The sequence below is a fragment of the Pelecanus crispus genome, chromosome 3 (assembly GCF_030463565.1).
Source record: "Pelecanus crispus isolate bPelCri1 chromosome 3, bPelCri1.pri, whole genome shotgun sequence".
Lineage (NCBI taxonomy): Eukaryota > Metazoa > Chordata > Aves > Pelecaniformes > Pelecanidae > Pelecanus > Pelecanus crispus.
Window position 1 is genome coordinate 23,388,883 of NC_134645.1, and position 27,764 is coordinate 23,416,646.

Below are 27,764 nucleotides of genomic sequence, written 5' to 3' on the forward strand. Positions count from 1 at the left end.
GCAAGAGCTCGGGATAGGAAAGCGCAAACAGTCACCACCATGGATCCGCGGCGTCCCGGGGATCCGTGCTTCTGGGGTCTTCGGTGACAGATGAATCACACCAAGGTCTTCGGTGGCGGGTGATCACACAGGGGTCTGGGCTGGGGGTCTTTTCTAGGCTGCGTGCCTGAGGCAACAACTTCACGCTTGCGCAGAACTCCCTTGCGTCCTGCTTACCCAGGGCGACGGCACGTAGCCCGTGTCTCCGAGCACCGCTATGCCTGGGGTCTCACGTGCCGATCGCGTGCACCAGTTGCATGCAGCCAATTGTCTGCTTCGAGCGGGCTCTTACCACAGCCTTGCTGCTGTCCTTGTTGCTGTGCGAGCGGGTGACACGCCGCACGCTTTCCTGCAAGGTCCTGCCAGCTTCACAGGGGCAAGCTTTGAGAGAAATGTCCAGCCATTTTGTCCCTCACACCACCCCATTGCTCAAAGGTTGCTTCATCAGGATCCATGGATGGTTAAGAAAAAGAGTAGCTGTTTAGAAAAGGTCAGGAAAAAGCATCTAGACAATATGCACTACTGGTGGCGTGGACTGATGCACAGTGCAAATTTGTTTGGCACCATCAGGTGAAGGGGCAGTTACAAATTGCATGTTAGTTACAACATGTTGAATCAATTGAATAATACATGGAATTATACATGGCAAAAAAAATAACACTGATAAACATAACAGGTAGAACAAAACACATTTAACCCACAGGCTGCCTGGGAGCCACGAGAACACATCTAGGTTCCAGTCTTCCCACGTTTGGACAGGGACATGGGCTAACTTCCATATTTCAGATGTGATCTGTTTCACAACTTTTCCGTTGTCATCAATTTTTAAGCAACCGTTAGAATCATTAAGTTTGCCACAAACACCACCTTCTTCAGCCAGTAGGTAGTCGAGAACCATGCGATGTTGCAAAATGGCCATACGCATTTGGTTGGGTAGCTTGGTCTGCTAATAGATCAAGAGCATCAGCCGTTTGGTTAGCGATAATCTCTAACACGGCTTGCAAACGGATAACACGATTTAAATTATAAATGGGTTCTCGAGCACCACTGATCAGCTCATTGGGGTTCCATGTTGCAGGCCCATAATGTTGTATGATACGTTGAGGGGTCCGGTTGTCTTTCCCCCACAATTGGCTGCTTCCGCTAGTTAAAGTGGTGTCAATAGATCGTTTTTCCCGAATTAAATCATCATATACTATACTTTAACACCTAAATGGTTACTGTTTGTTTCTGGAAGTAAGAAAAATAGTGGGCGGATCACCCCAACATAACATACTCCTGACCAGTTTGCGGGTAGTGATTTGTATGCATGGTGTCCACAAATCCAATAGTGTCCCTTTAGGGCGACGCAACCATTTGAGAAAGGGCCTCTCCAGTGTTCCCCGCCTGGCGATGGGTCAAAATACGGAGTGGGTTCCAAACCAAAAGGATCACTATTGGCACAACAATACAATGTTTCCTTTGTAGTGTTCACACAACAAGCTAATACATCTCCACAGAGATGTTCCCAAGTTTTTTCCAAAGAGCCCAATTTATTTGATAACAATATTTACAGTTATAAGCTCCTGCGTCCTGCTCCCAAGTACAATTGTGGCCTACAAGATTACACCGAGTTCTGTTAGGTGTAAGAGTCCAAAATCTGGGAAACCAACCCAAGTGTCCTGTGTCATTGTTTACCCAGGCATAACATGAAGTAGCTTGATCCACAGATATATTCGGATATACCCATTCACAGGTACTATTTCCCACAAAGGGGCTGTCTTTTTGCACTCTAGCTAAACAATATTTGCCCTTTTCTGGCAAGTGTATGTGCCAGGGTGGGTCGTTTGGGTTTTCCCAGGTTTTGTCTTTCTTCACCTCAATAAAACTACTCACCAGCCATTTTGGTGATACTGATGTGGCTACCCAAGGCCAGCTTGCCAGACCAAACAGTCCTCCGCATACCAAACAGCTTGTAAGATTAAACGATTCAGCCACTTGTTGACCCAACATTATAAACTCATTCTGGCAGAATGAATTGAAAAGGGGGGTACAGGAGGTTCTCCGGCTATTAAAGGTGAGGATGGTGGCCAACCAAAAGGAAAACAAGGACCAAAACATTACTGACAGTAGTAGAACAGATGTGCTATGACCACTTAACAAAACAATTAACAATACTAAACATAAACATCAGTAAACAATACTAAACACATTTAGTAAAAATACTAAACTAAAGGGTTAACAAACCCTTTTCCCAGACAGTGTATCTTTTCTTGGCATCCTTGAAGCTACGGGAATATAACCCAACAGGTCGAGTGGATTCCTCAGGGCCTTTCTGCCATGAATGTATTGATAGCCCAATTTTTGCAAATCCCCATTCAATGTGGACAGGGTCTGAGGGGTGAATGGGACTGACAGCCTGATGGGCAGTTGCCTCAAACACCAATAGCTGCAAGGCCTCTTCATGGGGCTTGGTCCATTCCCACTGGGCCCCCTTTTGTAAAAAATCATATAGGGGCCTAGCAATAATTGAAAAATCTGGAACGTGTTTTCTCCAAAACACAAGTAACCCTAGCGCATGTTGCAATTCCTTTTTCGATGTTGGCATTTTAATCTGGTCTAGTGAACAAAGGGTGTCCGGTGGGATACATGTCATTCCTCCCCTCCACCAAATCCCTAAGAATTTTACTTCATGTGAGGGTGCTTGTATTTTCTCAGGAGGAATAGTCAGTCCCAAACTCTCTAGGTGGGAAATGGTATTATTTTGAGTACTCCGAACCCCTTCTATCTCCTTCCCTCCCACAAGAATGTCATCTATATACTGACAGACACTAACCCCCTCCTCTACCTGAACCACCTCCAGCTCTTGTGCCAGAGCACGATGTGCTAGCGTGGGGGAGTGCTTGTATCCCTGTGGGAGTTGGGTAAAAGTGAACTGCTGCCCTTCCCAGGTAAAAGCAAAACGATCCTGGTCCTCAGGCTGCAGCGGAACCATAAAGAACATATCCTTCACATCTACCGTGGCCATAATTGGGTGGGCTTGCTCCTGTACAGTGGCTATAAGCTCAGCAATATTTGGTACTGCAGCTGTTAATGGACCGGTATTTGCATTAGGTCTGTGGTAATCCACAGTTAATCTCCACTTGCCGTTTGGTTTCCATACTGGCCACACTGGGGAATTAAAGGGGGAGTGGGCCGGGATCACGATGCACTGCCCCTTTAAATCCTCTAATACTGGTGTTATTCCCTCTCTAGCTCCTAATGGTATCGGGTAAGGTTTGACATTAGTAATTTTTGAGGAAGGGGGAGGCGGTGCAGCTTGTAGCAGCTGGACATCAAGTGCCTGGGAACCAAATAACCACTGCCTCCCGTTATTGTCAGTCCATGTTCTCCCTTTCAATACATCAAGTCCCAAGAGGTTAAGTGGGAAGTCTCCCACTACACAGTTGTTTCGATTTTGGTTTCTTCCCCAGGCAAGTGCAGGCCAACTCTAGCCATTGCCTGTGCCTGAACCTTACCAAATACATCTACTACAAATACTTTTTAGTTTGAAGGGAAAATCCCACAGCTAGTGGCATCTTTTGTTTTAATGGCTGAAATCTGTGCTCCAGTATCTATCAGAAAGGTGACTGGGACTCATTTTGACCCTACAATCCCAGTGATAAATAAATCTCCCCGATCGCTTTTGGTGAGCCACCTAATATATATCCTACCTTCGACCCCCGCTCACCATCGGAGGGCGAAGGATCTAGTTTCCCGCCAACGCTTGGGAGACATTTATTCCTAAAGAATCAATTTCAGAAAGTGCACTAGGGGTAATGGCACCTTGAAAGTCCGCTTCCCTATTTACTGTTTTATCAGGCCACCCCATCACCAGCCTCTCTAACTTGTCTGTTGGCAGCCCGTCCATTAGGTCACATGGGATCCCCTTTTGCTGGCCCTTTGCCCACAAGCTATTGTGCTTGTTTGGGAAGTCCCTCGCCCCAGATGGTTTTATGAGGAGCGGCTTTTTTGCGCCTCCAGAGCGTGGGACCATTTTAACTTCAGTCCATCTTAGATTTCTGGTGGTTGGAGGGCCAACAGGACCATATTTGCGCCCATAATTGCTTAACTCTTGGGCTACTTCACCCCAAGTCCACACTTTCCTATCTGGGGGTCAGTGAGGCCGATCGGGAGCAAATCCCTCTACAGTTGCCTGTATTTTTCCCTGTATTTGAATCCCAGTTGGTTTTAAAGAGTCGGGAAGTCCCCTTATAAGGGGAGTCATTTGCTTGGGATCCACTGGCATCAGCATCAGGGATTCCTGCCTAGGTTCTAATTTCCGATCGTACATCATTTGTAGGCAAGCTGCTTTCTGCACACTTCCCACCAACCGATCAACGGTTCCCGTAATTGCAAGAGGATCCCCCCTTTCCAGGGGGTTCAACCCTCCTGCCCAATAAGCCGCTCGCTGGGTTAGAGACCAGGGGGCTTGGTGGTCTCCAGTAGTTAAAAATACTCCTGGCCCCCAATATCCTTCTGCCTCCCTTTCACTGAGCAAAATCTGATCCCCTCCTGATAGTGACACTTTCCACACATAGCCTGTCTCTGATTCTCTTGGGGTTCGGCCAAAATCCTTTTTCAATTTTGCCAATTCAGTGGCAGTGTAGGGGATTTCCTTAGTTGTAACTTGGGGAAAGTGGTCCTGCTCATCTTCATAACTGTATTTGGGTTTAACTAAGGGTCGCAACAAGGGTGGTTCTGATCTCTCTAATTTTTCTCCCACTGCCTGCAGATCATTAATAGGGTAAATAGTTTGGGGGGATGCCTCCTCATGGACGGTATTCACAAGGAGTTGCTCCTTAAGAGCAGCTCGTAAAATTTTAACCTGGTCCTTTTCCTCTTCCAACTGTTTTTTTAATTTGCCAACTTGTCCCTGCAGGGTTTCAACCAGGGTTTGGAGACATTCTATGGTCTGAGATTCAGCAGCACGATGGTGGTCTCCCGGTTCCACTGCCACTGCTAGGCTGGCGCCGAGAACGGCACAAATAATGGCTTTCCCTTTCCCAGAGCGGACCCAAGCGTCCTCCCACAGAGCAACCATTCGGTCTATGAAACTCTGCAAATTGTGCCAACTGTTCTGCGCCCAATCCATGCTGGGCACAGAAGGCCGGGCATTATACTTGCCCAAAAAATCAAACAGAACCTCCTTGCCCTTAGGGGCAGTTACTTTGTCACTCATATCTCAAAGAGGGGGCAGTCATCCCAGGAAGGCACCACTTAAGTTTCGAACACCTCACACTGTCCCACCCCCTATTCTTTCCCATGAGGTCTCACTTACGGCAAGGCGAAACAAGAACCAAGAACGAGTGGACAACACGACACTCTCACTTCGAGGGATCCTGTCCATGACGCCAATTAAAAGTATGTTACGATCCAATTTGGATGAGAGGAGGGTCCCCTTGCGTTCTAACCGGCCTCAGACGAGTCTGGGGGGCTAGGGGCGGCTAGACCGACCTCTCATTTCAGGTTGGATCCCTTCGAGTGAGATTAAGACACAAACGAGGTCAGATGTCCTAAGTCCACCCATTTATTAACGACTCAGAGAACAGAGAAAAATAGCGACAGAGAAGGAAGGAAAAACAGGAGAGGAAAATTAAGCAAGAGCTCGGGATAGGAAAGCGCAAACAGTCACCACCATGGATCCGCGGCGTCCCGGGGATCCGTGCTTCTGGGGTCTTCGGTGACAGATGAATCACACCAAGGTCTTCGGTGGCGGGTGATCACACAGGGGTCTGGGCTGGGGGTCTTTTCTAGGCTGCGTGCCTGAGGCAACAACTTCACGCTTGCGCAGAACTCCCTCGCGTCCTGCTTGCCCAGGGCGACGGCACGTAGCCCGTGTCTCCAAGCACCACTATGCCTGGGGTCTTCACGGGCCGATCGCGTGCACACGCCCAGAGCCAATTGTCTGCTCTGAGCGGGCTCTTACCACGGCCTCGCCGCTGTCCTTGTTGCCGTGCGAGCGGGCGACACCCCGCACACTTTCCTGCAAGGTCCTGCCAGCTTCGTGTGGGCAAGCTTTGAGAGAAATGTCCAGCCGTTTCGTCCCTCACAAAGCAGTAAGTCAGAGATGCACCAAATCATTTGTTTGAACTATTATACAAATCTCTACATTGTGAATTCATTTCTTAGAAGCAAAATATTATAAAATTCAAGTCCAGTAACAGCAAGGGAAGGTAAGTCAATATTTCTGTTATTTATGTGCATTTCTGAACACAATGCAAGGGAAAGGGTGCCAGAAAGAATATTACAAAAACTCCATGCACAAATGTGCAGCATTTATGCACTGACAGCTACTGCTGAAGCCTCATTTTTCTTTTCTATCTCTAAACTGTCTTTTCTCTATTTCCTGTCCATACTACTGAACTTCCATCTTTAACAAAACAATTAATTATAGCCCAAACCAAATATGACAAGACATCCCAATTATCTTTGCTACAGAAAACTCCAACCAGTTCCTTGTGTACCACCTAACCAGTTCCAGTAATACAGATATATGTATCAGAAATCTCAATTCCACTTCACAACAGAGAAATATATTAAGACTTTGCAGATTAACTGTATTAAAACAAACATGATAAATTAATTTTCTCTGGAAGTAATTACACTGCCAAAAAAAATGTTTTCTGCATAGTAGTGGATGTAAATGTGTGTTTTGCCAGCTCTCTGTAAATACAAGCACAAACGAAGCTATAAAAAGCAGCTTCTTTTGATGGTAGTTTAAGCATATCCAAAAGGTGAAAGGTTTATAAAACACACATTAAAAAATCACATTCAGTTATCCGGATATTCTGCTTATAATCCATATCAATTTGCATCTTGCAGACTCTTAAATAAGCAACCCTCCAAATCTCTTGAATTCCAAAAGGAATTTCCTCGTCTTTCAGAAAAGCTGGGTTTACATAAGAGATACCAGTCTTTTAACTTCATGTTAAATCTGCTTTCCCTTATGCTTATCGCGTATACAAACTAAATTGGAGTAGCAGATCTTCAGGAAGTGTACCAATGGATCTCTGTGGACTTCTTATTCAGCCTGAAGATTTAGGGCTTCAGGCTCTACATCTGAAAAAAACCCACAGCGCACACACGGCACCTTGAAGCATTTCCAGTACTTGGCATTTCAGAGCAGAATAATGTTTTTTTAAAAATAAATGTCAACAACAAGCTGAATTAAAAAAAAAAAGGTCTTTTCAGACATACTCCAGTCATCTCATGTTGTAAGAATCGTATTATGCTATCCTTTCATAAATTGAAGTGCTGTCTTGAAAGCAATTCTTTTAGTCCCTCTCCACTCTACCTGCTTCAGAACCATATTCCTCCATGGGTGATGATCGTTTTTCAAATTTCCATACTCACTTTATTTACAGCCAATGTTTTCACATTTGTTCCTGGAACAACGTTGACATCTATATGAAATAGTTCGTTCTCTTTCTGTTGCATTTGCTCCACTTACACAGCAAAACCCAGCAGTTGTACCCATCTCAGCTACTACTGTGCTACACTAAAAGAATCTTATCAATCTGTTCTTGTAAGGTAAATCTCCATTCCCTTAATAATCTGAGTAGACCTCTTTGTACCTTCTCTAGTCTTGTATTCAGCTTCTTAACCAAGAACGGTAACAATTCTAGTGCCAGTATTTCAGAGGAAGTTTCACCCACACTTTGTACCATGGCTTCCCTTTTGTACCGACAATACATTTTCCAGGGTATCCAAGGGTCATATTTGCCTTTTCACAGCCATGACACTGGTGACACAATCATCCTATATTTCAGTATAGCATCTAAGTTCAAACAAAAAGCAAATATCAAACTTCAGACTGAATGGTTTGCTCTACAGAAGGACAGGAAATTAGTGTAATTAGAGAGGACAAACAAAAGGAAACACAGCCTCTAAATACAGCAGTTCTCCACTTCTAAGAAGCAACATAGCAAGTATCTACATGAATAAAGTTACTCTGTATTCAGAATGTCAGAGGTATTACTTATTTTTTCTTCAGTGGGAAAGACATGAAATGGGCATTTAAAACGGGAAAAGGAGCATTGTAGTCAACGGCACTGACGACCCTGAAGATGCAGAACCAGGTTTCTAACTGTGCTGCAGTCTTAACAAAAAAAATTAAAAAAAGACACAAACCAAAAAGAACCCAGGTATATCCTTAAGAAGCACATCAAAGACAATGTTGATAAACCATGTACATTATTTAAGAACTGTGGTTAGCATACATAACTGGCCACTGAAAATTAAATGGAAGCTGGATGGATAAATCAGCCCAGATGTCTGCAGTATGTTTATTAATCAAGCTCACACAGTAAGAATAAATAATAACAACAACAATAATATTCTATTTGTTCTCTATCTTATTTAATTTTTGTTCTTAAATTACACTTACCTTGGTTGGCAAGTGGCAGTTTATAATACAGAAAATAAAAACATTTAAATATTTTAAATCTATGGATTTAGTATTTTTACTGCCTATCTGTAATCATTGAAAAGGCAAGAACCAGTGCATGCAGGCTCAATCCAACTGTGTCAGACATTCACTCTGCATTTTATTTAGTCTCATGACATACACTACTCCAAAGTACCAAAGCTCGTCATATCAAAGGAAGAGCTGAGAATTTCTTTATAAGAAAAGCAATTTTTTAGGTCCTTTCCAAGCACGTTATTCACAATACTTCACAAGCCCTGTAAAGTTAAGATTTTTAAGTTCAGAATAATCTTTCAACCCAAAATTGTTTTTATAAAATCTTCACAATTTCCCAAGCCATCTTTCCATCTTCCTGAATTGAAATATCTTAAATTCTTATTCTCTGGTTTTATTACATCAATCATGTTCTAAATTCACCTCATTCTGCTAAATCATCTATAGGCACAACTGTGATGGGCAGCTGGAACAAGGTCTACCCACAATCTGAGTGGATGCAAGCCTGGAACACTAAGCTGCCTTGAAGTTACCTGACTATTTACCCAAGATCTTCAATAGGTTTCTTAACTTATGATCTCCAGCTCAGTAATGCATTAAGTCTTCCAAAAACCACAAACAGAAAAGTCTGTATATAATGAGAACATAATACCCACGTACTTTGCAAATCAAACACATTTCCCTCTCCCTTTCCTAATGATAAATAGGAATAATGATAAAACAAAATGAGTGTAAGTTTTGGTAATAAGACGTTAAATATTACAATCTTCTCTCAGTAGTTATCCTAGTGATTGTTTTCCATTCTGATACTACAAAACACACCTCTCTTTCTGAATTAGCTACTCTTTTACTATTTTACATACATATCAACCAACTTCCATTTTTAACTTTCTCTGGGAATCTTTTTCCCATCTTCATCTGTCCTCATCTCTTCTTACGCTAATTCTTGCTATATCCATATTGCTTATATCAGTTTCACTCCTTTACCTACTGAACAACTTCCATTTTTTCCCCGCCATGACCCATAATAGTCTTGTAAATTAGGACTGTGCCAAATAACCCATTCCCTTCACAATATACGAAGACCTTTTTATTCAGCAAAGCATCCACAGTAATAAACAAGCATCGTTCTTGTGATTTCAACCTAAATCAAAGTGAGTTTTACTACGCCATTGCCAGAAGGATTCTTAATCCTGCCCTATGATTGCAGAAGTCTCAGTCTTCTAAAATCAAACCCTGTTATTTGAAAAATATACTTGGAAAGCTCAATTATGTTCATAAAATAGATCATACATTCTTCTGCTGCTTATGAAAATATAGAAATGGAAAAATATCAATACGTTTAATAATCTTGAAAAATGATATAGCATAAAAGAGCTGAATGCTGCAAAAGGCATGAAACCAAAGAAAGAGAAAGATTATGGTTATAGATTCATGCAAAGCAGCAAAGTGAAAGGCAAAGTGTGTAAAATTCTTCCACATGATATGCCCATGCTATATGGCAATAATTTACTTGAAGCAGTAACCTCAGAGAAACTATTCAAAGATACTAATCTAGACACAGTAACATACTTAGTGTATCAAGACTGCACAGTAGCTAAAATACAACCATGCTAAAGCACACCTCCTCTAGGAGAAACAGACTCCTAGATACTAAACCCAACGTATTTGCATGGCAGGCACAGAGTCATACTTTAAGCTCTTGATATATTCCAGAAAATTTGCTTATTTATAAAGTTTGCTAATTTACAGGATCATACTTCAGAAACAGTTTGCCATGGCAAGTAGAAGTGTGGTGTGCTTCGTTGCTGTTACCAGATTAATTCTGCTCCAGTGTGAGCCTGTTCTGTTCCCAGCACATTTCAAGTTACAGTTTATCCATCACAGTGATATCAGAATGTCTCCTAAGATTTCAATATGAAATACAATTAACATCTAACTTGTGTGCGTATTCTGAGTCATATATAAAGAACAGGCATTTTTCTTTGCCTAATCTTTCAGCAACTGATTAAATGATTCTATTCCTGAGGCAACTAAAGTAAGTGACTTCTCGTGAGCGGCTTCTCACTTGAGAACTCAAACCATGAATGTTAAAACCTGAAGTCCTCTGGCTTTGGAAAAAAATCTGAAATGTATTATCCATCTTTTTTTTTCCTAGCTGACTTTGTATCACACATTAAATGCATACACCTTATTTCTGAATTTTAATATAGTTACTTGCTTTGGGCTATAAAACATAATCAGCTTTTCCTCAGTTCTGCTGCATAACTTACAAGAAGCGTACACTGTGCAAATGTGTGCTGCAAATATAATGTTGCGAGGAAGCTCCTGCTACACTTCCAATACACTAGTGTTAGTGCACACAGAAAGGCAGCAAAGTTTAAAACACCTTCACAATGTAATGTGCCTGCCTCTGACAGAGAAGTTTTGATAATGCAATAAAGTCCTAAGAAAAATAAAATACTTATAGGTCTGAGCTAATATTTTCTAGGCAAGGTTTTGTTTGCTGTTTAACACTTACTGGTCAGTTATTAGTGCTCTCTCTTATTGGAAGAAAAAAGAAGACCATCAAAAATTAAATTCTACCTCTGTGTCAAGAAATCCAGTTGTACTCAGTGGTCTTTTTTCTTCCAGCACTACTGTAGCAGAATTTATAGCCCAATCTTTTACTAAATCTTTCTGGTTCTCGTTGATAACAGGCCTATTATAATCCTGGCTGTCATCCACTCCAAATACCTGAAAATGAAACAAACCATTACATACATTAACCCAATACCATCCTGATACAATGTTCAATGTTAATGGATGGATGGTGGCATGCTGGATAGTGAGTTTAAATAATTTCTGTTGTATTATGCTTATCTGTCATCTTGGTGAAATCTACAAATTAAATAGAAGAAATAGCTACAGCAATTAAAAAAAGAGCAGAAGTCTATGTCAACACTGTGAAAATTCAAGGCACTGCTAGTTGGAATGGTGAGATATGAAAAAATGACACTTTGATGAAAGAAACAAAAGGTAAAGCCAAAATCATTATGGAAACCATTTTACAGTCCATTCCCCAATAAAGAAGTAAAGCAATTACTGGAACCAGCAAATTTTCAGATTTTTGCTATTATCTAGTGAAAACAAGAAATACAAATGCTTACATCTGCTACTAACATGCTTATTGAATTATTTCTCTCATACAAACAAGATTTTAGTTTTTCATTTGTCAAGGACTTAGCAATGTTAGAAGTCCACCAGGTCTCACAAACCATGTAGCCTCATCTCATTCAAGCTCTGACTTGCTACAGTTCTTCTACTACCCTGTTTCCTACTGACACATATTAATCCCTTCCACTTGTGACAGAATAATTTCCCCATGATATTTAAAACCATTGCCCATAGAGAAAAATACTAGAAAAATGTTATTATCAAGGCAATTTAGTAATAAGGACTTAAGCAGAAGAGCCAGTATATTGTCTGTCAAATTAACGAATCTGAATTGCTTTCAGAATTGATGTATACTTCAAAGCTATTTTAGAGAATATTTGGTATTTTGGAAACATATAATTTATAAAAAGTATAAGTTTCTGCCTAAGAAATTATAAATTCACTACTACTAAGTATTTGGACATTAAGATGTTACAGAATAAAAATGGAAAAACCCCACACATTAAAATTGGCTGCTAAAAAGAAACTGTAACATCAAAAATTGTTTTGTCTTAGAGAAAGACAAAGAAAAGGAAAGAAAGAAATGACCTTCGCAGATGTTATCATCCTGTAAAAAAAACTACTAGTACAGAAGAGAAAAAGATATACGGAATTATTTTTTTCCCCAAAACTATTTTGTAATTCAGTTTTGCACAGTAAGTCTAGGACTGGTTTATTAAAATTCTGAACAAGGTTAGTGTATTTAAAATGGATTCACCACTAGATGGCCACAAACCATAATGTTTTTTAGTGTCTGAGAAGCAGATAAAGGAAAAAAAAAAAAAAATCATCCTGTCATTCAACTCCTGCTTATACTGTTCTAAATGTCCAGAAAGATGTTGCTATAGCATTCATACATTTATAACTAAGGAAGCTTTTTCAAATGCGTTAGATTTGTATTTTGCTCTCATGCAAAACTCCTGCTTTCTGCAATTCTAAAATTCAGGCAATGCTCCCCAATTTTCAATACATAAATCATGTCTAGATACACCTATGCACCAGTTTCTTAAAAGTGTTTCATAAGTATTTATTTTCTGAAAGAAGTGTGATATAACAGAAGTTTTCTCTTTAATGATATACTTTTGATTTGTACAGTTGTTGCAATGTTTGAAGATACAAACCAGTTATCATCCACAGCCTCCTTTCTTTGACTATATCGCTATTCTGTTGCCACTTTTTTCCTTGTTTAATGTAGTTCCACTGATTACAGTTTTACATGCTCTTTTAAATGAAAGGAAATTCTGATTTTATCGCATAGGCACCTGAAGGAAAATATTAATTCAACGCTTCCATGTCTAATTGTGATGAGAGGAGTAAATTGCTGCCTGTAAATTGCTTGATATTATCTGGTGGCACATTCATTTACCATGTCAAATTTCTTTACTTCTATCCCAAACAACAGCACCTAAGGCTTCTTTCTTTTAGTCTTACCTTTTCTAGTACTGAAGTCCTATTTAAGCAAATTTTGTTATTCTTCTATTACTGAAATTACTACAAAAGCAAATTTGAATATTGCCTGTTTTTTCTGTGAAAGGTAATACAGGTAGCAATAAGACCCCAGTAACAGATTTACCTCCTAACACTACTCATAATGCTCCCTCTACATAGAGTGGGGATATCATAGGCCAGAAAAGATAAGCAAAATATGTAGGGACACTAGTATTAGAAAGACAGGGAAAGCATCAATCTTCAGTAAATGCGTATTTTTGCACTACACATTCATTCTACACCTAGGAGCACTGGTATGTGCATGCACCTTCCCTGTAGAAGTTCAATTGTTACATAACTGTAAAGCTCCTCTTAGCAAGAAAGAAGAGATTCACACAAGTATGATCTAGTGCAAAGACTAAATTTCAGAACTGTGATATATAAAACCCCTTTGAAACAATGCCATTAATACTTAAGACTTTAAATATGAAAACTATGTAACAGATGAATCAACTCATGTTTAATATTTGACAAAATTTAGAACCTCACTTACACACCTGTCACACATCTGCAGAAAATGAATACTATCAGAGTTTCAGGATGAACCGATCCATTTGCACTGTTCAGCAAAATAATGAGAATACATCCTCAACAGAAACAGCCATGGAATAACCTGAAGGTTTCTGCTGGAAACCATCTCTACCATTTAAAGAAATGCAATTTGTACTCTATGGGTTGTTATGATAAGCTACCTGTGCAAACAGTGGGCTGTTGTGATTGAAGCCTGAATAGATAAGAGACCTGTATCTTCCTACAGACTGAATGGCGTTCTTCAAGGCTTCCAATTCTTCAGACGTTTCTGTTCCTTAAATATCTTCATGATTTCAAAGTCATTTAAGGGAAATCTAGGAGATAACTTAACCAAACAAAAAAAGTCTTGAGGAATGCTGATTACACCCATCGCTGCATCTCTTATCTATTTATACAAAAAGACTGAAGTTTCTTTCTGTCAGAAGGAACTACTATGTGTGTTTTGATTAACTGTGTTTTGGGGAAGAAAAAGATGAAGCCAGATTCCAAGATACAGGTTTGGACATAACAAGTTTTTTGAAAAATGAGAAGAATGCCTTTTTTTTGTTGTTTTATTTTTGATAAAGGAGGTAATCGGAGTCTATGCATTCATTTATGACTTCAAGAACTTTCCTAACCATCTCAGATCACACGTATCCAGCACAAAGATGTCAATGAAAAAAGAAGTTTCCTAAATCTTTTACACTCTTTCTATCACTGTAAAAAATAAGGACTTGCACAAAATCATGATCTTGCATTTTTGGAGAGAGTCCAGGGGATGGGGAGTAATATTTTTATTTTTTAACTTAGGTAGCTGCATGTACCATGAAGAAAACAATTCCTAGAAATCTTTAAAAAAAAACCCCAAACCCCAAAAAAACAACCAGATATTAATGATGTTTTTTAAACAGATGTCATTTAAAAATGAAGCTACCAGAGAAAGATATTTCCAAGCTAAAAGCTTCCTATAAGCAATCATTCTGGAAAGTTAAACTTTTCTACTCTGCTCTGTACTGTTATTGTTTATTTTTATGAAATTATATTTTAGCAGAAGGGCTAGATTATTTCATCCCAAATGCTTCAAATTTCATAAAGTTACAAAACAAAAACCAGGATAATAACTTTCACAGAATCCCTGAAATCTGACTGCTGGGGAAAAATCTAGGCATTGCACCAATCTGCACCATTACATGGGGTTCCTGCAGGGTCTCTGCCACACAGCTGTAACGGTGGCACTGTCAGAAACTTGCATAAACTGTAGTGGTGGTGTTTAAAAATGACTACTTTATTGTTATGAAGTGTGAAACAATTTCCATTGCAAATCAGGACATTTTGAATGGCAAGGGAACGACAACAGCATTGCTGGAGAAAGTCAAGCCCCACTTATGAAATGTAGTCAACATAACTGTGTTTAACCTGCAATCCAGTTGATCTCTTAAGCAAATGGATTAACAGGTGATAGACAGACTGCATCCAGTTTTGGTCCCCCCAATACATGAGAGACATTGTCTAACCGGATGGAGGTCAGCAGGGGCCACCAGGACAGTCAAGGCTGGAGCATCTTCCCTGTGGGGAGACTCTGGGGAAGCTGGGCTTGATCAGTTTGGAGAAGGGAAGGCTTTGGGGGTGCCTAACAGCAGCCCCCAGTACCTATGGGGAGCATACCAAGATGACAGCCAGGCTCTTCACAGTGCTGCATGGCAGGAGCACAAGGGATAACTCGTATAAGTGGAAACAAGGGAGGTTCAGACAGGATATAAAGAAAAGCTTTTTCACTCTGAGGACAGCCAAGCAAGGTTGCCTAGTCTCTATCCTCACCGGGTGTGAAGACCCAAAAGGATAAAGTCCTGGGCAACCTGTCTGACCTCAAAGCTGACCCTGCTTTGAGCAGGGAGTTGGACTAGAGACCTCCTAAGGCTCTTTCCAGCTTATGTGATCCTACGATCCTTAATAACAGTGATCCTAGATAATAACTTAGCATCTCAGGTCAGCCTTCTAGCTCAAAGAGCCAGTCTTGAGAAAGCCCAAAGGGAAATAAAATAATTTCTCAATTGTGGAAGTGCCAACACTATGGCTGACATATAATGAAGTCCCCCAAATCAGCACGGAAAAAGGGAGTTCCTGAAACACACTTTTCTATTTCAAAGCAATGAACGGTAACCCCTCCAAAGGTCCCCCCGTGATACACTCCATTTACATTCTGTGGTTCCACCAGTAAAACAAAGGGACAAAACAAAAGGCTAAAAATATAGCAAGTCCCAAAGCATCATGCTGTTACTTGCTGAAATGCAAACTCAGCCTGAAAAGTACAGAGGCGAAGTACCAAATAACTGATGGCAAAACAATTGCACCTTGATGTAGATATTAATAAATTACATCACTTTATCTCAGCAACAGTTTTTCCAATATTGTAACTGAGAATATAACTTTATCTACATAAACCAGCATTTTTTAAAATTCTTTATCCAATAACAAACAAGAATTGACAAAATCTATGTAACAAAATACAAGCAAGACAAAATCATTGCAAGAAGTAGTGGCGTATTTTTTGGAGACGGCATGAATTACAGGACCAAGTCTGAGCATATGCCTTGTCCTCTTCCACAAGGGCTGATTTTGTAGAAAGTGGAGTAATCTGGTTTTGGCAGGCCATATGCATTTCCTGGTGAAAACAGCTCATGACTCAGAGTACACCTGCTTGTCACCATAGCTGAAACACAGCTTTAACACAAGCTAGCTTTAGTGATTGGGAATTGGTCTTGTTCGCTCTCCTTCCCTCCCTCCCCTGCCCGCCAAAAGATGAATTAATATGCTTTATAACACAGATGAACAATACTAGAGGTCAGAATAATGACTTTAGGATTAATTATCAAAAGCAATGATTCTTTAAAACCACAGGAGCCATTTTTATTTATTGATACATGTCAGACTTTCTAGAAATTAAAACTGGTCAAAAAATTCATGGCAACAGGAACCATTTTTCTGAATCAAAAGAAAGAAAATGGGTTAGCTGAAAAAAACAACAACCCACCCCACTTGACGTTTTCCTTATGTGCTTTTTATAAACTTTGAAGTTCTTGAGTAAGAAAAAAACTTTTCCCAGTTCTATCTCATTTACACGCCTTTCACAGTTCCTCATGTTGGGACTTTATACTTACTTTTATTTAATTTCAGGACATTAATTTTAAACTACTTCACGGTTTATGAAGATCACACTGCAGTTCTACAGTATTATAATTACTCAGTACTTAATGGACACAGATCTAGTTCCTCATCCAAATCATTACTGAAGATACCAGTATCAATCGAAAAAAGGTCTTATTTGAGACTCCTAATAGATATGTTCACTCAGATTTATAGCAAATTACATATATTAGAACAGGGATTCTATTGTTCTGCATACATACTTACTACACAAAGTATTAGAAAGCATTTCTATGAGCACTAACACAAACCAGGAGCATATATTTTATTCAAAATACAAATCTGAAGAATTCTATCTCATTTTAAGATTTTGAGTTTCCAAAGTTTCCCCAACAGTCTTACCATTGTAGTCTTAACATAAAGGATATGCACTAATTACTAATACTATTATTAACAGAAAACCAAAAAATAAATAATAAGGATTCCAGTTGCAATTCAGAGAGCTAGAACTAGGAATCTATCCATTAATTATGGTATTTGTAAACTAGAAGTATTTGAATAATTCTCCTTCTATTCTTTCAGATCCTAACAACAGTTACAGCCACAATCTAGAGATGTATTTTAAAAGGATGGTGATTTAAATGCTATTAATTTCAGTGCAGGCAATTGGTATACAAGGAACAGAACAAAACCCAAAGACAAAGGGAATTCAAAGATGAACAGTTAAAAAAGCAAACTAAATGAAAGCGGAGCACAGTTAGAGGACAAGGGGCTGTACAGCACAGTGCATTGAAGACCATGGCAAAAGGACCATAGCAAAATAAAACAAGGAGCAACTGATTAAATTTAAAATAAGGTATTTGCCACTGTAAAGTGATGGGAATGCAAATTATAATAGCAATTATGTTTCATAACTTTTTAGGGAAAAGGAAGATGATGAGTATATTTGATTGTCAGGAAGTCAAATGAAAGTAGATTTCGGAAACTGAGCTGTGAACTGATACAGTCAGACCAGCAAGGAAAAAAAACAAAGTGGGGGAGGAATGAGGGAAGAGACATGAATTTGGAAACACAAGAAGGATTTGGGCACAGTTTGGATGTACTAAGCAAGATAAGCCACACTCAGAGGATGCTTGATTGACAGGAAGAGAGGATTCCAGGGAGCAGGGAAATGGAATATGCTTCAGATCCATATTGCAGATCATCTTGGCAATGCTGCGCTTAGTGTTCAGACTGAGCTCCTCATAATTCTTCCTAAGAAGGTAGTCCAGACATTCACAATATACAGTAAACTGGTTGTTAAAAGTCAAGAGTTACTGATCAAATACAAAAGACCAAAGGCAAACATTTTTTTTCCCCACCTTTGAGAAAGCGTGATGAGCCAGAGCACAATGCCTGAGATTACTTTTTGTTTAGCTACTGCACGAACCATGTTTAACCAAGTTGCTTCTGAGAAGTCTGATTTTAATAGTTTTCGCCTGTTCTTGGCAGTTATCCTAGACACCCCAGGCAAACAGACTGTGCTCTGTGTAGGGGATATCTCATGAATAGCCATGGATTTTCACAGAAGCTGTTTATGTCATTTTAAACTATATATTGAAGATACAGAATCAGATGCAAGATGCTCCAGTATAAAAAAAAAAAAAGCTACATAAGTGAATGAAAAGGATCAACATGCCAAGTTTAATAACTTCCTCTTTCTAGACACCAGTTACATATTTACCTGCATCCATATTTTCTACCTGTTTGCTATAGTGAAGAATTAATTTTCTTTAGAATTCCAAATTTAAAAGGAAACAATAAGTTTAGAGACTGTAAGACTCCTCCCCTCAGAACAAAAAGATTACAAATACCCTCTGAATGCCTGACAAAATTTATACGCTCAGATGATTTGATAGGCTTCAACTGTTCTACTGCTTTTTCAGCGTTGTATTCATAAAATACGGTCATTCTGTGACCAAGAAACTCTGTGGGGCTAAAAGGCATTCTTTCTAGAAGAAATTGCTGAAGCAATAGTAAAAACAATTAAACCCAGACAGTGTGAAAAGACAGAAGATCTGAAAGTCATTTACTGAAAACAGATATATCTATATATCTGTCTGGGTTCCTTAAACAGTCATTGAAACATGTTGAGATTTGTTTTTTTTTTTCTCCTAACTTACTGTCTGCTCGTTGATTCTTTTCAGGCAGTTTGTCATTTATAATACTGCAAAAATTTGCCAAGAGGAGTCCATAACGTGTATGTTAACTCTATAACAAGAAGAGTTATAATAACATGTTTATTAAGTATTGCAATGAAAAACATTTCTCACCCCCGCTCCACTTGTGGGGTGGATGAACACAGTTTTTCGATGAACAGTTTTAGTAAAAGAGTTCAGAATATACATTTTCTAATAACCCTTGCCAATCTTAAAAAAATGTTTTGATTTGGTATATGGCTCCATGTTTTAAAATCAATCCCTGCTATGCATCGCACACTATTTACAAATGATGGAAAACATCCGAATTAGTCTATACTTCTCATAGAACCATACTGATTTATACAAATGTAACAATGTAGTAAAATACCTATTAATGATTTTGTCACTCTTACTTTCAAAATAGTTAGCATAACATTAATCTTAAACTTGTCAGTTGACAAGTCTTCATTTAGCAGTTATTACAATTATTGCTTAATACAATGTTTCATGCTACCTGCAAGATTATTGATAAAACTTTAAGGTTTGCAACAGAGAAGACAAGATCTATTAAACAAGCTTTATGAACGCTTAAAGCAATAACAACAAAAAAAAAATCATTCAAAAGTACACAGTCCTGGAAGAACACATTAGCCAGTAACATAATATGGTATGAACAGACATATCCTGGGAGTAAAAAGAGTAAGGAGATTCCATTTTATTATAATCGCCTTTCAGAATAGATTCTCATTCAAAAAAACCCGTCAAACTGAAGTGTAAGTATATTTGTGAGCAGAAAGATGTAGAAAATAAAAATGGAAAACCTGGTGTCTATATGAACACCAACACAGCTTTCCCTCCAAAATCATTAGTTATCCCAAATTTTTAAAGAGGAAAAAAGAATCTGTCCCAAGATTGTGTCAATAGAATAATGTTTTATGTATACTCTTTGCATAGTATATAATCAAGCAAAATTAAAGATGACGGCATGTACATTAAAAACAAGCTCATTACTATTATGGCCTGTCTACCTATTTAAACAAAGACTTTAAAACAGCATCCTCTTCCAATTTAAAATAAATTTGAATAGATCTAAAATATGAGTTTTGCATTGAAAACAAAATCATTAAATGGTCACAACAATTCTTTTTGAAGATGGCAGAAGGATGGACTGAGGTTTAATTTTGGTACTTTTTTTCAGTTTTACTTCTGGTTGGGAATCAGTATGTTGAATACGAGATCTAAAATTACTGCGCAAATGAAAAAATAAATTACTTATCAGGAAATGTAAGTGAATATAACATAATTGAAGAAAACAATTTTGGGACCAAAGAAAACTTTATCTAAGCCTAATGTTTCTATATGCACATGAGCTGCTACAACATTCTAGACTCCCTGGTTAGCTAGGCTGATGAGAATTGAAACACACATATAGCATCTATTCTGTTCCTTCCCTTCCCACACATACATAGAAGAGTTTAACTCTGCTACAGTAAGTTCTACAAAGTGTTTCCATTCAGAAATACCCTGAAATGAAATTGAGAAGAAAAACATCAAAAAACCCTGAACAAAAGAAACAAAAAGGACCCACGCCAAGAAAACCCCTGAAGAGCTTGCAAAAAACTCATGGAGTTGCTTTTTATTTATTGCAGTAGACTCAAAGCATTTAATATTCCAAACACATCCAGAATTATTTGCACATTTATTTATTAAAATTTATTACTGGTAGTATTTTGCTTTATTGAAAAAAGAAAACTCATTAGGCTGATGATTTGCAGTCTTTTTAAATCAACAAAAAAAAGAGATGAACTGCAGAAATATAATTTTGAATTCTTTCATCCGCTGACAGACTTACCTTTTCTGTGGCCTAGGAAGATTTTTTTTTAACCTGATATCACTGCTGAGAACAACTTCCTTCTCATGGAACAAATTTAATTATTTCAAAAATGTAAAACAGAAAAATTATAACTCAGTGCAAAATAGAGAGCAATTGCTAAGTGTTAATAGAAGAAACCATTGAACCTATCTAAAGGGCAGAACAGCTGGATGTAAAGGAAAACCAAATCCTACAACTGTGCCCCATTTCCTCGTGTATTTTATGTGTTAAAAGTAACACTGAAAACATGCTCTAAATCAAATCAAGATCTTGAATTTGTTTTATTTTGTACTTAGCTGTTAGCTGCAACAATAAGAGTATTATTCTGCTAGAAAGAGTTGTGGCTTTCTGAAGCTGTTTGAGTAGAGAATATTGTATGCCTGGTATGTTCAAGGTGGTCTTTGTAGTATGTAAGAGCAGCTTTTCTTCTTTACACATTGATGAAATTGATCTCAATGGTAATTTTAAAAAGAGCTCTACAAGTATAAGAAGAGAGCCAGCATCTATTATTCAATCATAACTTTCCTTCACGTTATTAATGTATTGATTTTCTGAACTTGTTTGCCTACTAACCAATTCATACTTCTCTATGAATTTGAGTGACATTTGAACACCTGGATGGAGAAATATCATTGGCTAATGAAAGGACTTTTAGGAAGCAAAGTTTATTGCTATTTTTCAAGTGCTCTCTATTTATAAAGAACATTAAGACACAACCATACATTTATACTGTAGAGAACAAGTGAAGAGAACACATGAGTTTGTGAGAAACAGCACTGATATTGCTTAGAAATTATATTTTGTAAACTAAGGGTGACAGAGGACCATACGGAAACCCATGACAGAATAAAAATGCAAGTAAACTTGTGACAGAAGAAGGAAACGTACAACACATTTCCACGCCAGTAATACTGGCAGTATTCACTCGGTCTCTCTATATAAAAAAAACCAATAGGATTTGAAAGAAATGGTAGTAATGTCAAGTTACTAAAAAATAAAATGAGTCAGAAGTCCTAGAATATTGTTTTTTTAGAGAAAATTTCAGTAATACAAGATGGGAGTCTGTGTGCATGGGTTTTTGTTACTTGTGAAAAGCACAGCTGGATCCTATGTAACCACAGGAATATTGTGGAGATAGCATTCTCACCAGCTGATTGACTAAGGAGAGAAGGCAGTTACAGTGGGTAACAGCTGAAGATTGCAACTGTTTGCAAATTATAATCACTATCTCTACAATGGGAACTCTGACAAATCTTTCCATTCAGAAATATCATGAAGTGAAAATCGCTTAAGCAAAAACAAACAAAAAAACCCCTAAGCCATACTAATTTTCCTTCTATGATGGTTTCATGTGTTGATATTTGTCTTGGACACAGACATGTATATGTATTACATTTTAAAATAGAAACAACTATGACATCTCCTTCTGATGACTGCTTCCCTGTCTCTGCCTAATAACATAGCTGGAGATTCCTCCTTACCTCTACAAAATTTGATGTTTTTAATTTTTTTTACTTATTACTTAAATTTTTTTTTAGTTATTCTCCAAGATATTTGTTTTGTTCTAAGAGGCATGACACACCAATTCTAAACATAAGTAACCTGTTCAAAGCTGGCCACAAGGCAGTGATATTTACTTCCTCTGACAATATCTTTAAGATTTATGAATAAAATTCAAATAACAGCACAGAAGAAATAATTGTTAGCATTCCTGAAATACTAAGTAATTACATCAGTTCCTGTCATGGCTGATCTAAGCATAGAATATTTTAAAATACAATCAATCCAAATGATTAACTGACATACAAGTGAAACTGGAAAAATCTTTGGAGGACTCCAGGCATGTACAGGTCTTGCATCTTTTTTTTATGTTTACAACTGAAAACTCTTACTATTTTTATTATGTACTTTATTTTTTCACCCTAAAATCATATCTTTTTTTTTAAATCTTGCAAATTTACAAACAATTTAACAAATTTATCTTTTCCTACTCAGTTCAGTCTCTGTGGGCATTTACATAAATTGATTCTATTCCAGCGACCTTGCCTGTCAGATCTTGGTATCTTGTCTGATTTTCATTGGCTCAGCAAATTATCTAGGTGTTGAAAGTTGTGTAAGACACAAGCCTCAATAGTTTTGGAATCTTTCTTTTTAGGTAAGTGACAGACATTCACTCTGAGACAGTCATCATTGCAGATAAATGATTACACCTCTCAGGGAAAAGTATCTCACTAAAAAGCTTTTCTCTGTTACTTAGAAAATGTCTTCCTCTCTCCTTCTGGTTATTTTTGCATCTTTCTCACATTCTCTTTTCAAAAGCCAGGCTTTAAAATAGTCAAGAAAAAAAAAAGAATATGCTGTTTGTTATTCTGTTCCTTTTCTGCTGTAGAGACAATACTTTTTTCTTACAGAGTGAAAGAGTAGCAGAGGAAGAAATGGATCCTTAGCAATCTAAACAAAATCAAGATGTTGAATAAGCAGGACAGCATCCTTTTTGGATTTTAAAAATAATTTCACATAAGTATCTATTTTCCTTGAGTCTATTTCCTAGAATCTTTAGTAAAAGACTACATTAAGCAGAAATGGTACTTTTGAAGAAGACAATATAGCTCAACATTAAGGTCTTCCCCGCCTTTTTTTTTCCATTTTTCTGAGAATTTTAACTTTGATTTCCTGCATGCCTCTCTTGGATTCTTAACTTAAAGCAGCATTATTAATCACGCCTTGATTTTTGATAAGTTAATGCCACCCTTGCATTTGTGGTTTGCTCTTATGTTGCTTTCCACAGAAAAGAGTAGACTCTGCCTACAGGAGCAAGGCTAAGGCTAAGGTTTCCCAAGTGAATGAGTCACACTGAAAGTAATCTTTGGATATTTTGGTCATTCTCACCCTTTCCTTCCAGGAAAAGGGAAGAAATACCCAAACCCAGAAGTATTTTATTCCATAGGAAATTCTTCAGGTAAACCAGACACGGATCTTGGCAGCATTCTACTGTAAGTTGTTACCGACAAGACTGCATTACTTGTGCAAACGTTTTGGAAGGTTATCCTTGCTATTTGTAGTGCGTTTTCACCCCAATCCTAGCAAATGCAACTCTTGAATTTCAGTTAATCTTTTGACCCAACAGACACTCTTAAGTGAGACTCAATTGAGCAGGCATCGTAACTGCTGAGAAAAAGGACTGACTGGCCAACAAAGAGAGAGAGGTTATACTGGAATTATTGATGAAATGTATACCAGTAATTCTCTTAAATCCTTAATAAAGCAGCATGGCAGTCAACAGGCTAACAAAAATCCTTGTCTTATTCCTCACTTATCCACCTTCAGCAAAGTAACAGAATCCACAGCATTAGCAATTTAAAATAGGAGGGAAGCAAAGCTGAGCTCAGCTGGAGGAAGAGATTTTGGCTTCCATTTGGTTTTGATTTTCTTCACTGGCTGTTTTTCTGCACTTCAAAAAAATAGTATCATACTTCTTGCATATTACCAAATCAAGTAAGAATTGTGCAGCAGGCCTCTTTGAACTGTGTGTAAAATATGCTGTTCATAATTCTTCAGATACTAAGTGAAAAGATACAGAAGACCTCAAAGAAAAAACATCTCTGCTTTGCTTCCTAGTAAATCTTTAATTTCTAGTGGTGACACTGTTTAGGTTTGCAGTAAGGGGTATTTATGATATCCAAAAGCTTTTTATATAACACTAAGAATATTAATCAGTACTTTACTACCATCCCTAATGCTTATATTCACCTCCTGTTGTTGAATCTCTCCTGTAACAGGAAAGATTTGTTTCCAACAAAAAAATGACTGCGGATATCCTGAACGGATATTAAAGACCACAAATAATTTAAATCTTATGAAAGGTTAGACAGTATTAACATTGTTATAAAGTACATATATTGTCTATTTCCAAATGTTATTATTTTTTCTGGTTTCCAAATAAACCCTGTTGCACAACTATACTTAGCAAAAACAGGACTTACACATTTTCTGATGCAATTTAATTGAAGATTTATAACTTAAGAATTAAATGTAGATATCTGTAGTCACTAAGTCAAAGCACGTTCTTTAATATTCACTTGCTTCTTTGGAATGCTTTTAGTTCTCAGAAGTTCTTTGAATACTGACTCAAAAAATTCAAAAGTCTCCTTTTCGGAATCCATTAGAGGCAAAACCATTATCTTTATGATTTTATTGAAGGCAATCCTCCCTGCCAAATGCTCCATAAACACCTTTTATAAAATAAAACCATCTGTAATAAAATTTCTCATTTCCCTACTATGTCAGCATTTTTCTACAAAATCAAACCAATGAAGCTAGCTTGTCTGTCAAAAAATATTTTTCCATGTTTAGCCAAAACTCATTCTAAATGTATTAATGTATTTGTTCAGCTCTGAAAAAGTTTTAGACACACAAAATCAATCCTTAGATAATTCTATAACAAGTAAGCAATGAATTTCCTGTTAAATTGGCCAAAAAATCCAAATCCATTCTACCACAATGGATTGTTTAGGAAAACACACCAATAACAGAAAAAAAAAAATCCTCTTCAAGACTCAGTTAAGCTAAATTATTAAACATACCTTCTCCTACCCATGTCTTCCTGTTGTATCCAAAGAAAGACTTATTTGCAGTTATTTAACTGCAAATGCAATTTGTATTGTTATTTATATTGTTACCAAGAAGCAAAAGTTACTTTGTCATCATAAGATTCCTAAGCCTAATGAAGCATATACCTATATTCAAACCAGGACAATGACATTGCTATCATATAAACGTTTTTGGAAAATGAAAGCATTTTTATACTTACTCTTTAAAATGGATGCTGAAATTTAAGTTACTGATATTGAATATACTTTTTTTATAAGAACAGAAAACATTTGCAATCTATTTCTTTATGATAATTTGGATGGAACCAATTTATATACTGAAAACTACAGAGACCACAGGATTTTAAGAACAGGTTACTATTTCCACAGGGATGTAATAAATTCAAATCTAACAACTCTCATAAAAATACCAGTTAATTGAATTCTGCTGCCTAATATTCTTGCAGTACTTAAATCTTTTGAAAATGTATTAAAACTACCAAATTACAAGAACAGCAGTATGAAACAGAAGTAATTTTATCCAAATGCCTGCTGCTGCTTTTATGACATTCCATATTTCACTGCTATAGACTGGCTTAAAAACTTGCATCATTGCAGCAGCTTTAATAAGTAGAATTGAAGTGCTAGACTGTTGCCCACACATCACATACCACTAACACCAGTATACATTTTAGGTTTCTCACCTTGTCAATCATTTTACGGGCTTCCATTTCTTCAGAATTGGGATTTTCCAACTCAATAGTGTAAGTACCTTTGTCACTCTGGTCATCCTCATTGTCCTTTTCAGTAGCAGCAGAAATATGTTGGCTTTTCAACTTTTTGTCCATCTCCTGGTTCTGACTAGGCCTATGGCCAAGGCTTCCTGAACTCCTTAACAATGCAGCTTGTAAGACAGGTAATGCAGCAGAGGGTTCTTCTGATTTTTGTTTTAAAAGTTTTGCATGAACACCTTGTACTGCTCTGTGATGCGATGAGCTAGCTTGCACAGGTGAAGGGACTGCTTTCTCCCCTGATGTAGGTTTCACTCTTTCGGCTCGTGCATGAGGTGTTGGAGATGGAGATTCTGGGCACAGAGCTCCTACATTCTGAGAAAAAGAGTAAGAACGTCTCTTTCGAGGATGGTCTTCATCAAAAAACTCAATCATAAAGGCTGTCTGACTCAAAATGGCTTGCTCTTGCTGCTTTTCTGTGGAATGGACTTTCTGGTGTGACTTTTTCAGCTCTGTATGATGATGCCTCAAGTGTTCTTCAAGTGCTGCTGGCTTACCATAATGCCGGTGTGCACCAGCATTTTCTGAATCACTTTGTGTACCATCATCATGTTTATGCCCTACAAGCAAAGCAAAAGAATATGTAGTATAATGCAACAAAAACCCCAACAAACCAACCCAACACACACAAAAGAAACTGTCAAACTAAGAAAGAAAGAATTTCAAATTGGTTTTCTGTTTAGACTCCAATCGATTTCAGTACCTGGCTCTGCAGATTTTGTACAGCTCCTGGTAATACATTCAACTTGCTGTGAGTCAAACAATGAAACGCTTTATAAGCTGATCAGTAACAGCGCTGCCTTTGAATTACTCTTTTCACCAAAATTCTCATCTGTGAATACTTATCAGTGACTTACAAAAGCCAGTATTTTACCAGCTGTACTATAGTATGTTTCCCAATTATATTAATTTTATTACACAGCCAGTTGATTACCAATGACTACTGAAGGGTGAAGAGGAACGGGTGAAGAGGAAAAAGAAAACCCTACAATAGTCCTTCTGGTAGCTGAAAATACCCATTGAGAGCCACAGTTAAATGCTGTTGGATTCCTCACACATTTACAACAGTTTATCATGAGGAATGTCTACTGAAAATTGGAACAAATTCCTTATTACTCTTTACAAGAAGTACAATGAGTTTTTTCCATCATTCACTCCCCTCAGCATCTGATGTATGCATGTAAAATGGTTGTTATAACTTATTCATTCCACAAACTACTTTGAGATCTATGAATAAAGAATACGTATTTAATAAATCATATATATACACATATAAAGATACTTTGTAATGATACCTGAAAAAGCATGGAAGGCTGGATACTCTTACACAGTAATTCACATTTAACTCAGAGCAACTTTGTGTACAATGAAAGCGTCTACACTTTTAAGTTTTAGCTCGGTTCCTGGGAAGGAACAGTTTTGCCTTCTTTGAATTCTTTTGGATCAAGTCTTACTCATGTATACATAGAATGTACGATTTCATTTTTTTCATTCTCAAGAGGATAGGGTTTTTTA

General features: G+C 37.8%; 1 protein-coding gene across 3 annotated transcripts in view; it reads right to left on the reverse strand.

The window, feature by feature from the left end:
* The window catches only part of CEP170 (centrosomal protein 170), an 83,456-nt gene that overhangs the window by 31,838 nt on the left and 23,854 nt on the right, over window positions 1–27,764 (reverse strand). For 2 of the 3 annotated variants that reach the window (XM_009479703.2, XM_009479702.2), the window contains exons 8-9: window positions 26,631–26,809; window positions 11,066–11,215 (exon numbers count right to left, since the gene is read on the reverse strand). In XM_009479703.2, the coding sequence (XP_009477978.1) occupies window positions 11,066–11,215; window positions 26,631–26,809 (329 nt within the window). Of the gene's footprint in view, window positions 1–11,065; window positions 11,216–26,162; window positions 26,459–26,630; window positions 26,810–27,764 lie in introns of all 3 variants that reach the window. The other variant, XM_009479701.2, reaches the window with a different exon arrangement.